This window comes from Cyprinodon tularosa, unplaced genomic scaffold (assembly GCF_016077235.1).
Source record: "Cyprinodon tularosa strain WSP-4 unplaced genomic scaffold, ASM1607723v1 ctg1471, whole genome shotgun sequence".
Taxonomy (NCBI): Eukaryota; Metazoa; Chordata; class Actinopteri; order Cyprinodontiformes; family Cyprinodontidae; genus Cyprinodon; species Cyprinodon tularosa.
The window spans coordinates 75876-88754 of record NW_024038300.1 but is presented as its reverse complement, the minus strand read 5'-3'; the positions used below and the strand labels follow the sequence as shown (position 1 = coordinate 88754).

Here is a 12879-nt window from a genome sequence, read left to right as displayed (position 1 = left end):
GTCAATCAACTAATAATAAATCACTTTTACCTTTCGATTTGAATGACCTATTAATTAACTATAACTTCCATTTCTAAGTATTTCATAATATTCTAGTAAACTTGCACAACACCGCATGTCAAGTTACAGCGTTTCTACCTAAATTAACAGCTAGTCCAAGTGATCGGCAGTAATCCGTATCGGTTGCAAAAATCCTGTGCATATTTATCCAAAGCAATGATGACAAACTAATGCTTGGTCACTTCAAAGTAAGGCTGAGAAGTAAGGAGAGCGCAGGAAGCAAATAGCTTTGTGAACAAGGAATGTTAAGGCAAAGAAGAAACTGTTAATTTGTGGCCAGAAGGGACAGTAAGGGAAGTATGACAATTAAACTCTAACCCTATGTCCAATGGATCTTAAAGGACTAAGACAATGGTGCAGTTTTGTAAAACACCATACTCCCCACACTGAAGTGGAGCAGCTGATAGGAGCTGGAGAACATGGTTTGATACGGTGTGTGTTAGGTGTATGTTGATACAGACTGATTTGCCCAAAGAATTATGGACCTAGGCTAGGGGTCACGGATTAGCGGACCGCGGTCTGGACCCGGACCCACCTGCTGGCTAATCCGGACCCAACCAGATTTAAAACATTTGTAAATTAGTGCATGTTGTCTGATGACAGTTTCAAACTTCTCTTGCGCCGCTTCTCCTGTTAATACAGTAAAGCCGTCCAGATCGTCCGGCACCAGGCTACACGTGATACACATTAGCCAATGAGCTGCTGTCAGTCTGGGTTGCTGCTGCTGCTACTTTTAGACACAGCAGGTAAACCTGTGGCAAGCTGGACGATAGGAAAGAAGGAGAAGACGATGAGAAAAAGAGAGCAGAGAAAATGTGGACTGCTGGAAGAACTGCAGTGAACTGGGGAAAACCTGCTGCTGTGAAGCAGGATTCTCCACCATGAACATAAGATTTTAGAAAATACCTGATTGCACTCAGTGTTGCTCAACACAATACGAGCTCCATAATGCTTGTTTACTTGATTCTTTGTTTGTCTACTATTAATATTTATATTGAACCACAATTTAAAAGTCAATGTCATGAATTTCATAGAATTTACACTTTTTATTACTTTTTTTGTACCCCCTTACAGTCTAATAAACAACTTCGATTTTAGGGGTTCTTTGATTCTATTCAGGGGTGGTTCAGTACTACCTAAGATGGGCTAAAAACGCCTATGATTTCAAATAATTCTGTGATTTTTAAGTGAAAAATCCTCCTGGATCGCAATTAGACGTCTTTAAAATTGTAAACTAAGTACAGTGGATTGTTTTTTTTTTTTTTTTGTTTTTTTTTTTTAGGTTGTTTGGTTGTTTTTTTTACATTTAAGGAACATAGTCCATCTCCGCTGCTGATAAACTGCGGCTCTGAGCGTCAGAGAGTGACGCTGCAGAGCTGCGGGTCCTGGTTGGGCAGCGGCTCCTCCTGGAGCTCAGCGCCGCCCAGAGGAGGCAGCTCCCTGCTGAATGCTCGCTGCTGATTGGAGGAAGCTGCTTTGAAAAAGCCCGCCTCTGCTGGAAGCTTCTCTGATTGGTTGTCAGCAGCAGTCTGCCGCTCTCTGCAATCATATAAACCAGCTCAGGTTCCTACTGGAGCATTTTTCTAGCAACGTTTCTCTAGAAAGCATCTGTAACAATGAGCGGCCGCGGAAAGACCGGAGGAAAAGCCAGAGCTAAGGCCAAGAGCCGCTCCTCCAGAGCCGGGCTCCAGTTCCCAGTGGGCCGTGTTCACAGGCTGCTGCGCAAAGGCAACTATGGGGAGAGAGTCGGTGCCGGAGCCCCCGTCTACCTGGCTGCTGTGCTGGAGTATCTGACCGCTGAGATCCTGGAGCTGGCTGGAAACGCTGCCCGCGACAACAAGAAGACCCGCATCATCCCCCGTCACCTGCAGCTGGCTGTCCGCAACGACGAGGAGCTCAACAAGCTGCTGGGCGGAGTCACCATCACTCAGGGCGGCGTGCTGCCCAACATCCAGGCGGTGCTGCTTCCCAAGAAGACCGAGAAGGCCGCTAAGGCCAAGTAAAGCCACCAAGCCGCTGCTGCTGCTGGACACAGCCTCACAACGGCTCTTTTAAGAGCCACACACTCAGCTTTAAGAGCTGAAACTCTCCATGCTGCCTTCATCAATACATTACTGGTTAATCTGAGAGACAAAAATGCACTTTTATAGCAGATGAGGGTAAATCGGCGGGCTTAAAGGAGAGTACTGTAAAAAATATAAAGTGTAAAGGAACTGTCGATTTGAGACATGCCGGGCAAGCTGTATTCACATACAGTCTGTTCCGTCTGACCAGGTTGGCAAGCCAAATTAACATAAATTCGCAGCAGCTACTCCGATAAGTGTTAGGAGACTGGTTGTTTGAAAAAATTAAAGATGCCACCGAAAAAGTTAGTTCAGCTAAAATGGCAGCAGATTGTACAGTTGAGTTAAAAAAGCTGGGCTTCTGGACCATTAAAGAGTTACAGAATTAAATTAACATATATGTGAACAGAGATTTAGACTGCAGAGCTTCTAGATCTCTTAAATTATTTTCTCTGGCATCATTATATTGTTAAATGAGACAGATTTACTGGGATATCCACCATGCAATAAAATATATCTCTAAATTTACAAGAAAAAATATGCAACGCTATAATAACTGAAGCTGTGTCCATACTAGGGATGAATGATCTTTTGATGTTGGCATTGGTTTTGGCTGTTATTCATTTTTTATACATTCATTTTTTTGTGCCCTTTGTGTAAATAATGCACTAAAGGCAGGCACCTGTCTGTAACTGTAAATATAAAAAAAAATTATTTTGGCACTCTTGTGTTATCAACAATAGTAAAGTATTCAATAAATACATGTTTGAGCTCATTTTTGGGAAATACAAACCCTATTGAAAACGTTCGGGTTAAGTAACTGCAGGTCCATCAACCACCATCATTAGAGCGTCCCCATCATCTTTTATCGCAAAGTTACACCCTTAGGTTTGTTAAACAAATATATCAGAACCCCTAAAAATTATCATTAATGGAAAGGTAATAAGCAACCATATCCACAAAACTTTAAGTTTCCCCATTACCACACATCCACATTACATACCATGTGTAAAGGATATCAAATGTATTTTAAACTGAGATAATTTTTATTGATATATGAAATATAACATGCCACACATCGATTACACTGCTCTTTAATGCGTAATTTACAATAAAAGGATTAATATAACAAATACAGACATTTTTTAAACCGCTTCCTACAGCTGTTTACGGCTCCTTCTACGTCCGCAGTTCATAGACAAAGGCCAACAGCAGCAGCTGGACGCCATTTTTCTCTTTGTTACTCAGCAGAGACAGTCAGAATGAGCGGCAGAGGAAAGGGAGGTAAGGGACTCGGTAAAGGAGGCGCTAAGCGTCACCGTAAAGTTCTCCGTGATAACATTCAGGGAATCACTAAGCCCGCTATCCGCCGTCTGGCTCGCCGCGGTGGAGTCAAGCGCATCTCCGGTCTCATCTACGAGGAGACCCGCGGCGTGTTGAAGGTCTTCCTGGAGAACGTCATCCGGGACGCCGTCACCTACACCGAGCACGCTAAGAGGAAGACTGTGACCGCCATGGATGTGGTGTACGCTCTGAAGAGACAGGGCCGCACCCTGTACGGCTTTGGAGGTTAAACTGAGCCGCTTCTCTAAACTAAACAAAGGTCCTTTTCAGGGCCGCCAACCTGCTGGTTAAGAACACGATTCCCATTACAATTTTGCTTTACTTGTTCAGGAAACCATATCCAACGACTTTAATGTGTCTATTTTAATTCTCAAATGAGACGATGACGGGCAAATAGATTTGTATTTAATCATGGTTGCCTTGTGTACTGAACAAAATGCTGTTGCAGTACTCCACGCCCCTTTTCATCTAAAGTGTCTATAAAGTGTCTATAACAAATTTCTGAATCTGGTTCGAAGCATCTACCTGAACTATGGAATGGGTGGAAAATCATTAAAGCTGTTTTCGCTTTAAATCTTTTTTCTTTACTGGCATCTATTGTTACACCAATGTAAGGGAAACATTTATCTTCAGCGAGGACAGGATTTGGCTCCATTTAATCAAGTATTATATCCATTGAAACCAGATTGAAGTCTCCTTTATTAAAGGCTCCAAATAAAATTATTCACAGACCTTTTTCTTATATCTCAACTGCCTACGTGATATTTACCCCAAATTCCTTGCAGTTTGGACAAATGCTGCAATATAATCTTTATTCTGACTGCTTTACATAATTTTAGGTCTTTAATGTATAAACTTCCTGAAGCTCAATCAATTAAAATCCAAACATCTACCTGAACTACAGAAGGAGTGGAAAATCATTAAAGCTGAAACTTGTTTTCACCTGAAATCGAAATATATGATTTTATGAAACTTTATATCACTGATTCTTTTTCTGATTTTATAATTTTATTCAACTCGAATATTCATTTAGGTGAGAAAACATCTACATAAAGCACCAGTGTTATTCTTTCCTGGTTGTTTCCCGCCTTTCTTTTCCCTCTATTGTCCCACTGAGCGCAACGTTTGAAAAAGTCACGTGGTTTGTTCTCCAGCTCCACCCAGACTGAGCGGCTCATCCAATCACAGCCAAGTGCTGCTGTAGCTCTTTCTCCATGGCTGCTGTATAAGAACAGCTTGTCCTCCCCGGCAGCTCATTCGTTGCTTCAACTCGAGTGGATCAACATGCCTGAACCCGCCAAGTCCGCCCCTAAGAAGGGCTCCAAGAAAGCCGTGACCAAGAGCGCCGCTAAAGGAGGCAAGAAGAGGAAGAGGAGCAGGAAGGAGAGCTACGCCATCTACGTGTACAAGGTGCTGAAGCAGGTCCATCCTGACACCGGCATCTCCTCCAAGGCCATGGGCATCATGAACTCGTTCGTCAACGACATCTTTGAGCGCATCGCCTCCGAGTCCTCCCGCCTGGCTCACTACAACAAGCGCTCCACCATCACCTCCAGGGAGATCCAGACCGCTGTGCGTCTCCTGCTGCCAGGTGAGCTGGCCAAGCACGCTGTGTCTGAGGGCACCAAGGCTGTCACCAAGTACACCAGCTCCAAGTAAAGCCCTCTGCTCCATCACCGCAAACCCAACGGCTCTTTTCAGAGCCACACACCTCATCTAAGGGCCATGATCTTCCATCAATTTTAATCCATTGAACATATTAAGGTCCAGTTTGCAATTATCCAAAAGTGAGACAGTGTCTGTTCTCTATTCTACATGCAGAGAAAATAAATATAATTTATTGAGTATATATATATAATGATCTAATATGTCTTTACTGAAATCCTGATGCAAAACTAATTCACATTAGAATTGAGAAAGCTTCCTGGAGAGGTGGTGAAACGTCTTCAAATCTTGGAAACGAAGTCCAGTGGATATTTTTACAGAAAGATGACTGAGAACCTTCATCAGCAAATGGCTTATTATAGTTAGTTTTGGTCCTTCAAGGGGTTGTGGCAAGTAAGACGGGGGGGTGCAGCCAGGAATTTGGGGACCCCCCCCCCATTATGCAAGCTTTCAAACTCCTATAGAGTTCCTATACTATAAAGATGAACTTGAGGGTATTGTTTACATTTTTTTATGCACTTTTTATTAAAAGGCAAGTGATCAGAACAAGCGATTTGATGAATGAAGTTCGCTCGCAGCTTTCTTTTCCACATTGTTACTCCAATGGCATTTTCTACCCTGTCCTTCATTTGAAAGGATGAGGTGGCTTTATCAGCCAGTGCTTATACACCTGTCCAAGGGTGTCAGCAACATAAGAGTTTTTCTGATCTCTACTAATAGCTTATTTTGTCCCGTGTTCTGCTTGCATGTTGTATTTTTATTTTTGGTAATACAGGCAGGTGAGCAATTGTTTGAGGATAGACAAATGTGTCTTCCAATGTTTTAAAACTGAGAAAGCTTCATCAGAACCAATATAAATACTCATTGAGAATTTCCTGACAAACGGGTGTCAAGAAATCGGTGATAGCTCTTAATTTAGTTTACCACAGTATATGGTATAGAGGACCATTGTAATGATAAGCCAATTTGCCTATGAAAGAAGATAAACCACAAAGGGTCAAACTTGACTTTTTACTGGTGTGACAATATATAATCAGACAAATAACTGTTACAAGAGGGCTACTCATACAAAAGGTTAAAAAGTTAAATCAGATAGGAATGTAAGGTAAAATTTGAATGTTAAGGTTTAGAACAAGTTCACAACAGTGAATAATGTACCAAAGAAGAAACGTATTTTTCAATAAAAAAAAAACAAACTTATCTGAGTAATAAATAAGAGGTGTTTTTCAAATAAAACACTGACTGAAAATGAATCATTAAAAAATTACGTTATTTATTAGAAAGTAAAAGGTTCTTCTTTGTAAGGATATTTAATATTTCTAATTGTACCGAAGTTAATTTGCAGTTTGTTGCTATTAGCTAGTTTTGGGATGTTTAGGGGTGTGGCTTCTGCTTCGGTGTTAGTCGTGTAATTGGAGTTGAACCAAACATTTTTTTTCCATCTTATTTACATTTCTCCTACTCTCCTTTTATTATTTTATTTCCTATGGAAATTTCCTACTTGTATCCTTTTGATTTATGAATTAAATGGTGGTACCTAAAGAAGAGCATCCTGTATGTTTGTAGTATTATTAATTTTTTTCTGCCATCAAGTGGATTACAGAGGGGAAAAGAGCATCAAACTTATGGCTCCAATACTTAGGAATCTACAATCATGTTGTCCTTCTGGACTCAGAGACCAAGGAGCAAACATCATAAAATTTTACTTGTAGAGTTCTGGAGTCAATCTGCAGCTGAATGAACAGTGAGAGGAGGTGATTTATAACCAGTTTATCAGCTTTGGGCGGGTTCATGCTTTGAATACTTTACTCCTGAATATGATGATATAGTGTCACTGCTCTGTTCCTTCCAATTAATGATGACGCTGGCTACTCAAGCCTGAAAGACTACTGTAGATGCAGCACCAGTCTTAGTTATGTTTATTCAGAAATGTTGTTTTCATTCTGCTTTCTTTTAAAGTCGTAGGGAAGTCATATTTAAATGTCAAATCATTCTGGCTTAAACATGTATACAAATGTACTAGAAAAAAAATCATTTTTTTCTCTCGTTATTTTATGCAGACCAGTTAGTTATCAGTGTTGGGCACATTACTTTGAAAAAGTAATTAGTTATATTAACTAGTTACCTCTCAAAAAGTAACTGAGTTACTCCACAATAAAAGTAACAAATTACTAGTAAAAGTAACTATTGCCCCCGTAACCCTCACCACCCGGCCCCCACCTTCTCGCCGTGTGTTTTAAAAGCCAGCTGATTAGAGTGGACGACAAAGACAAGAACCTGCAGAGAGTTTTGCATTTATTGCAACTCAATATAAATGACATCAGGGGGGAAGGCTATCTGACAGGCCTATAAACCACGTCAGATAGCGTTTCCCTTGCTTAACATGGGGGGAACAGCATTTGACAGGCCCATCCATCCATCCAGGCTAACATTTGATCGTTCACGCTTTCCGTAGTTACCCTGTGGCGCGAGCACAGGGCGGTTGTTACGCACCTTTAGCACAATGTTGAGTCATTGACATCTAACAACAGACACCTACCAAAATTAGAGCAAGGCTGTCTGCTTAAGACAAGCTATAGAAGCTTAAACAGAAATACAAGAGGCTGGAAGACCAGCTTATAACAGTGGGTCAAACCACAGAAAAAAAACAATGGTTTGACCAGCTGGATGCGATTCTGGGGCACAGGCGTACTTGTTCATTAATACAACAACAGACTTGGTGAAGTTGTTACAAGAGGCTATGAGCCAAGAGGAGAGCAAAGAAACAAAATGCAATCAGTCCCCTTTTATTAAATGTTCTAATAGAATCTAAATAGCTTACAACCAAAATAGGAGGAATTATGTGTCTTTTGTGCAGAGAAAATGGTGTCTGCATCCACAGCTACTTATACTGTGTCCATGATTGACCTGTGGTATTTGTGTTGGTTTAGTTTTTTTCTATATAAGTATCCAAGCATGGTGCTCATGAACTGACTCGGCTCACCAGCCCCAAGCAGAACTGGTTCTTTTTCTGCTTCTGTCACACATTCAGCTAAGTCTATACATTATTGTAATTATGTAACAACTCCGCAGTAACAATTTCCATTTTCGGCAGTTCAAAAGGAGTATGGGAGAACACTTTCACTGCTGCATTTCAGGAACTTAATGAGGCATTTAAGGACAACCTAAAGGCATGGCAGCAGAGATGAGATGGCATAGTGGAGCTGCTCTTAGCCAGTCAAAAAAAAGGGTGGAACTAACCAGGAAGGAACTTCTCACTTTACGTAAAGACAGAAAAGAAATATATGAAAATCTTTCTTTCTATCATAGCTAAGATTTTGAAACTTGAAACTAACATAACTAGAAAATAGTCAGAATAATTCTGGGAAGGTTTACACTAATAACCAGTTTTTTTTCACCAGGTGTGATGGTGTAGTCCAGTCCACCACTATATCTTGAAAAAATTATCTACATCAGCTGTTTTACCTCATGTATTTCCTAAAATAGCATTAAGTTTTATTTTGTTAATACTCATCTAATCACTGGAGGCATCTCTTTATCCTTGTTTTAAAAACCTTTTTTTAAATATATATCGAATATTTGAATATTTGTATACGTCTAAGAAATTACATGCTAAGGTGAATATCATTTCTCATAATACAATCCAGAGAAAAATAATTTCAAATGTCAGCGTAAATTCCCAGACATTTGTAGAAAGTAAGAAAAATCCAGTAATTTTCTAAAGGAGCAGTGCTGAATGATCTGCTGGTAGTTGTACATTTGAAGATAGAAACAGAGTTTTGTTAAACCATCCTGAGTTCATCCTTATATTCCTGAGTTCAGATACTCCATGACAGACATGTTCGCAAGTCATTTTTTGCAAGTCCAAGTCAAGTCTCAAGTCTTGAGAGCTCAAGCCCAAGTCAAGTCTCAAGTCTTGAGAGCCTAAGTCCAAGTCAAGTCTGAAGTCTTGAGAAGGCCTGTCGCAATTATCAATTAATCGCACAATAAATTCTAATCACTTGATTAATTAAAATAAGTGCAATAATTTTTGTGTTTTCCTGTTTCTCCTTGTGTTTTCATCTCTGTCACTGAGACGGTATAGCTTAAAGGTCGCTATTATATCTATGAAATGATCATTATCTTGAACTGGTAAATGAAAAACACAATTAAAAAAAGCACACGCAAATTTTTTTCCAGTTAAATTTTGCATCTTTATTTTTTTTTCTTTCAAAAACAACAATTTTCTTACAGTATTTACCTGACATTTGTGGTTACAACCTTTTCTAGTTTTAGGAGTAAATGTCTGCTCTTTTATTTTTAAGTGAAAATGAGGACTGTGAAAAAAAAAAACAATCACAATCCTGCCTTTTATTAATACATATGAAGTTAGCAACTACAACAGATAAAGAAAAACCCTAAATAAATACCAGGACAATAACAATTCTTTCATAAAAGAAACATTGTGGCAATAACTTTTTGTTACTTAATGCCCTGGAACAGACAGAACCAACTCGGCAGGCAGTATTTTCAATTGAATTCAGTTTATTTATTTAGTGCCAATTCACAACATTATTCACAACATATTTCTCCTCTATGACTGCCATGAAGTATTTAAAGCTTGACTTGTCGATCATGCATGCATGCGCACGGGCGCGCGGGCATATGTTTTTGACAGCCACTCTGCCGGTTTTTTTTGTTTGTTTTTTTACCTCTGCTGTGTGCGGGTAAGGCGAGCGGCGATCAGTCAAGTTAGTACAACAAAAAACACTTAGAAATAAAATATTGTTCACAAGTCAGAAATCACGAGTCTCAGTCGAGTCTGAAGTCCTTCAAATGCAAGTCTAAGTCGAGTCTGAAGTCATTAAATATGCAACTTAAGTGCGACTCGAGTACGAGTCACAAACTCGAGTCCCCATCTCTGCTCTATGAGAGCTGTGTGTGCATGTAGTCCCACTTCAGAGACATGCTGCTGCATAACAGTGAGATTCCAGGGAAATCATCACCATTCATCTCCTAAATGGTGCAAAACAGTCACAAATATTGTGTTTTAATAAGTAACACCATCTGCCCTTTAGTCCTCCAAAGGATTGGTCTACAGGTATTACTGTTTTTCTTAGCTTGGTAATAAAACCCGGAACCAATTATTTTGGATGTTTAAACATTTTCAGTCATGAAACATTCGCCTTACATAAAACAAACTCCATACTTTCTATACATGTTCTAATTATCCATGCATAGGTTCTCTTGTGTTATTTGCTTATGTCTGCTGCATGAGAGTGTTCATGCATACTTATCTCTTCCCTGTTTGTCTGTTTGATGCCCTCTGATTGGCTGATGTGTCCCATATATATTTCACTTTAATTTGCTAATGCAATGGAACATAGGAGCAGCAGAAATATCAGACTCATTTGGACACACGTTACTGGATGCGCTTTAGGAGCATCAATGCTGCTTTTGACACGTGTCTGATTTTAATGTGTAAAAGCATGAAAAATGAAAGAGCAGGTACTTTTTTGCTCCTTTCGGCAATTGCAGTCTGAGCGTAGCATTAATCCGATATATATTTGATCTTTTCAAATGCGACCTGTGACTGAACGGTCTGGTTACATTTATCTGACCTGAACGTCATTAATACTCAACAACATTTACTATTCTGCATCTTGCAATACAGAAGCAGGAAGAAAAACAACAATAAAATGATGTGGAGAGAAATCTTTTTTTAATCTTCTTGAAAATACTGTTTTGTTACCATGCTGGCTCTGGTTGGAAAAGAAATAAGATGATGCAAGATGCGTTCCAGGACTATCATCCATGTTTTCCTCTGTAAACACAGAGCTCGATCTCTTGCTATCTAGTGAGCATGCGGGACAGTTAAGTTGTATGAAAGCAGTTCACACAGGAGATCACATGCAAGTGCATATATTTGGAAATGTGAGCGATAATGCAAAACAATCAGAATTTACACACAAAAAAATCGTAATTGAGGATTAGGGCCTACAGTGTGAAAGTAACCTTAATGATGCAAGATACCAGCCCTTGAGGACTTGAGTTTGATATCTCTGTTTTAGAGTTTAGACACTAATCAAGAAAGGAGGTCAAACAGCACCTTCAGAAATGGCACTGTTCGACTATGAGCATGGACTCAACTTCGACTTTTACTGACAAATATTCCATTTGGAAAACCCACAACTCATTAGTTCTCTATTTCTTTGTTTGAACAAAGATGATTTTGAATCTAAGATTGCACGTCTGTAAACCGAAACCTTACTTTAAAAAGGAAACAAGAACTGTCTTTTGAGAGGAAACACAACTTATCAGTTTTCATGTTCTCTTTCAAGATTGAGCTATTAATAACAGCAGCACGTTTGAGTCAAACGAAAAGAAGAAAAGAAGGAATGTTACGGAACACGAAACACCCGTCAAAATGAAGGCAGATGAATTCAAAGCATGTGGAGGGGTGTGTTTGAAGCAGATCATAAATAATATTTTTCAACTGTTTGATCACATCCAGACCTGCTGCAACTCAGTCAGGTAAGAGTTGTCATTTGTTTCTGTTTAGGGAAGGAAGTTATCTTTATCTGGAAATTTACTTCTTAACTAGGATTATTGTTATTATTATAATTATTAAATATTATATCAGAAAAATGTTTTGTCTTTTCAGCACCTTTAAGAACAAACAAATGTTAGTATAAACATGTACTTTTAAGGGATAGATATTGCAAATCTTATATATTATAATTAGTGCTGTCAAAATTATCGCGTTATTAACGCGTTAACGCGAGGCCATTTTAACGGCGATAATTTTTTTTAACGTGAGATTAACGCTATGTGGTTTTATGGTACAATTTTCCAAGTACATCCCGCTGCAGCCTGCGAGAAGGCGGGGCTATTTTCCCCCAGTGTATGCATTTCTCATAGGCTTCGAGAGCGGAGCTCCTCAAGGAAAAAAGACGCTCATACACTGGGTGACGCTAGTGCCTTTTCTTTAAGCCCCACCACCAACAAACAAGTTGAGTGTCTGGTAGCTAGTAGCAACCTGAAATACGCTGAGAAAACAGATTACTGAGGTGAAATGGAATCTGCTACGGCACTCTTGCTGTCTGTGTACGCCACAGGTCGGTATCGTGTGTGTGTGTGTGGGTGGGTGGGTGTGTGTGTGTTCTCATTTTTGTTAAGAGGCTGAAAACTAACTTTCTAGAGCATAGACTACCTCCATCTAGTGATGTCGGTCTATTGATTTTGATGTATTGATTGAAAATTGTTCATTATTACCTTGGTTAATTAACATCTAATGTTAACTGTACTACATTTTATAGCAGTAGGGTAAAATGCTTGTCTTTGTTCAAAAGACTGTATTGACTGTAAAGACTGTCTTTTACATCAGCCTGTTTTCAGGGCCCTTTTTTTGGCTACATATTTGTTATTTTTTGCTACATGCCTCCCCATCTTCTTGCCATAATGTTTCTATGGCATAAATCAGTATCTGTGACCTGTTTTCATTTAAAAAAAAAGAACATTGGCACAAACCTAGCCTGTATGTATTTTTTGTATGTCATCGAGAGTATTTAAATGATTTTCAATCAGAAAAAAAATGTGTGATTAAAATGCGATTAATCGCGAGTTAACTTAGGCATTGATGCGATTAATCGAGATTAAAAAAATTTAATCGATTGACAGCACTAATTATAATATAAAATGTAATATACAGATATTTTAACAAATTATTTTTTAAGGTTACCCCTTAAAAACAGTACCCTGATTGCCT

The 12879-nt window shown here is 39.2% G+C and overlaps 4 protein-coding genes across 5 annotated transcripts in view; all 4 read left to right on the top strand.

Annotated features, from left to right (window-relative positions):
• Positions 1 to 12879, top strand: part of LOC119779422 — a 180391-nt gene that overhangs the window by 95307 nt on the left and 72205 nt on the right. The gene's annotated exons all lie outside the window — the stretch shown is intronic.
• On the top strand, positions 1646 to 2739 carry LOC119779427 (histone H2A-like). Its single transcript, XM_038279080.1, has one exon. The coding sequence runs from the start codon at positions 1677 to 1679 to the stop codon at positions 2061 to 2063; it is 387 nt and encodes a 128-aa protein (XP_038135008.1). The 5' UTR covers positions 1646 to 1676; the 3' UTR covers positions 2064 to 2739.
• LOC119779429 (histone H4) lies at positions 3291 to 3944 on the top strand. Its single transcript, XM_038279082.1, has one exon. It carries the CDS (start codon positions 3386 to 3388, stop codon positions 3695 to 3697), a length of 312 nt encoding a protein of 103 aa, XP_038135010.1. The 5' UTR covers positions 3291 to 3385; the 3' UTR covers positions 3698 to 3944.
• Positions 4700 to 5245, top strand: LOC119779430 (histone H2B). Its single transcript, XM_038279083.1, has one exon. The coding sequence runs from the start codon at positions 4752 to 4754 to the stop codon at positions 5124 to 5126; it is 375 nt and encodes a 124-aa protein (XP_038135011.1). The 5' UTR covers positions 4700 to 4751; the 3' UTR covers positions 5127 to 5245.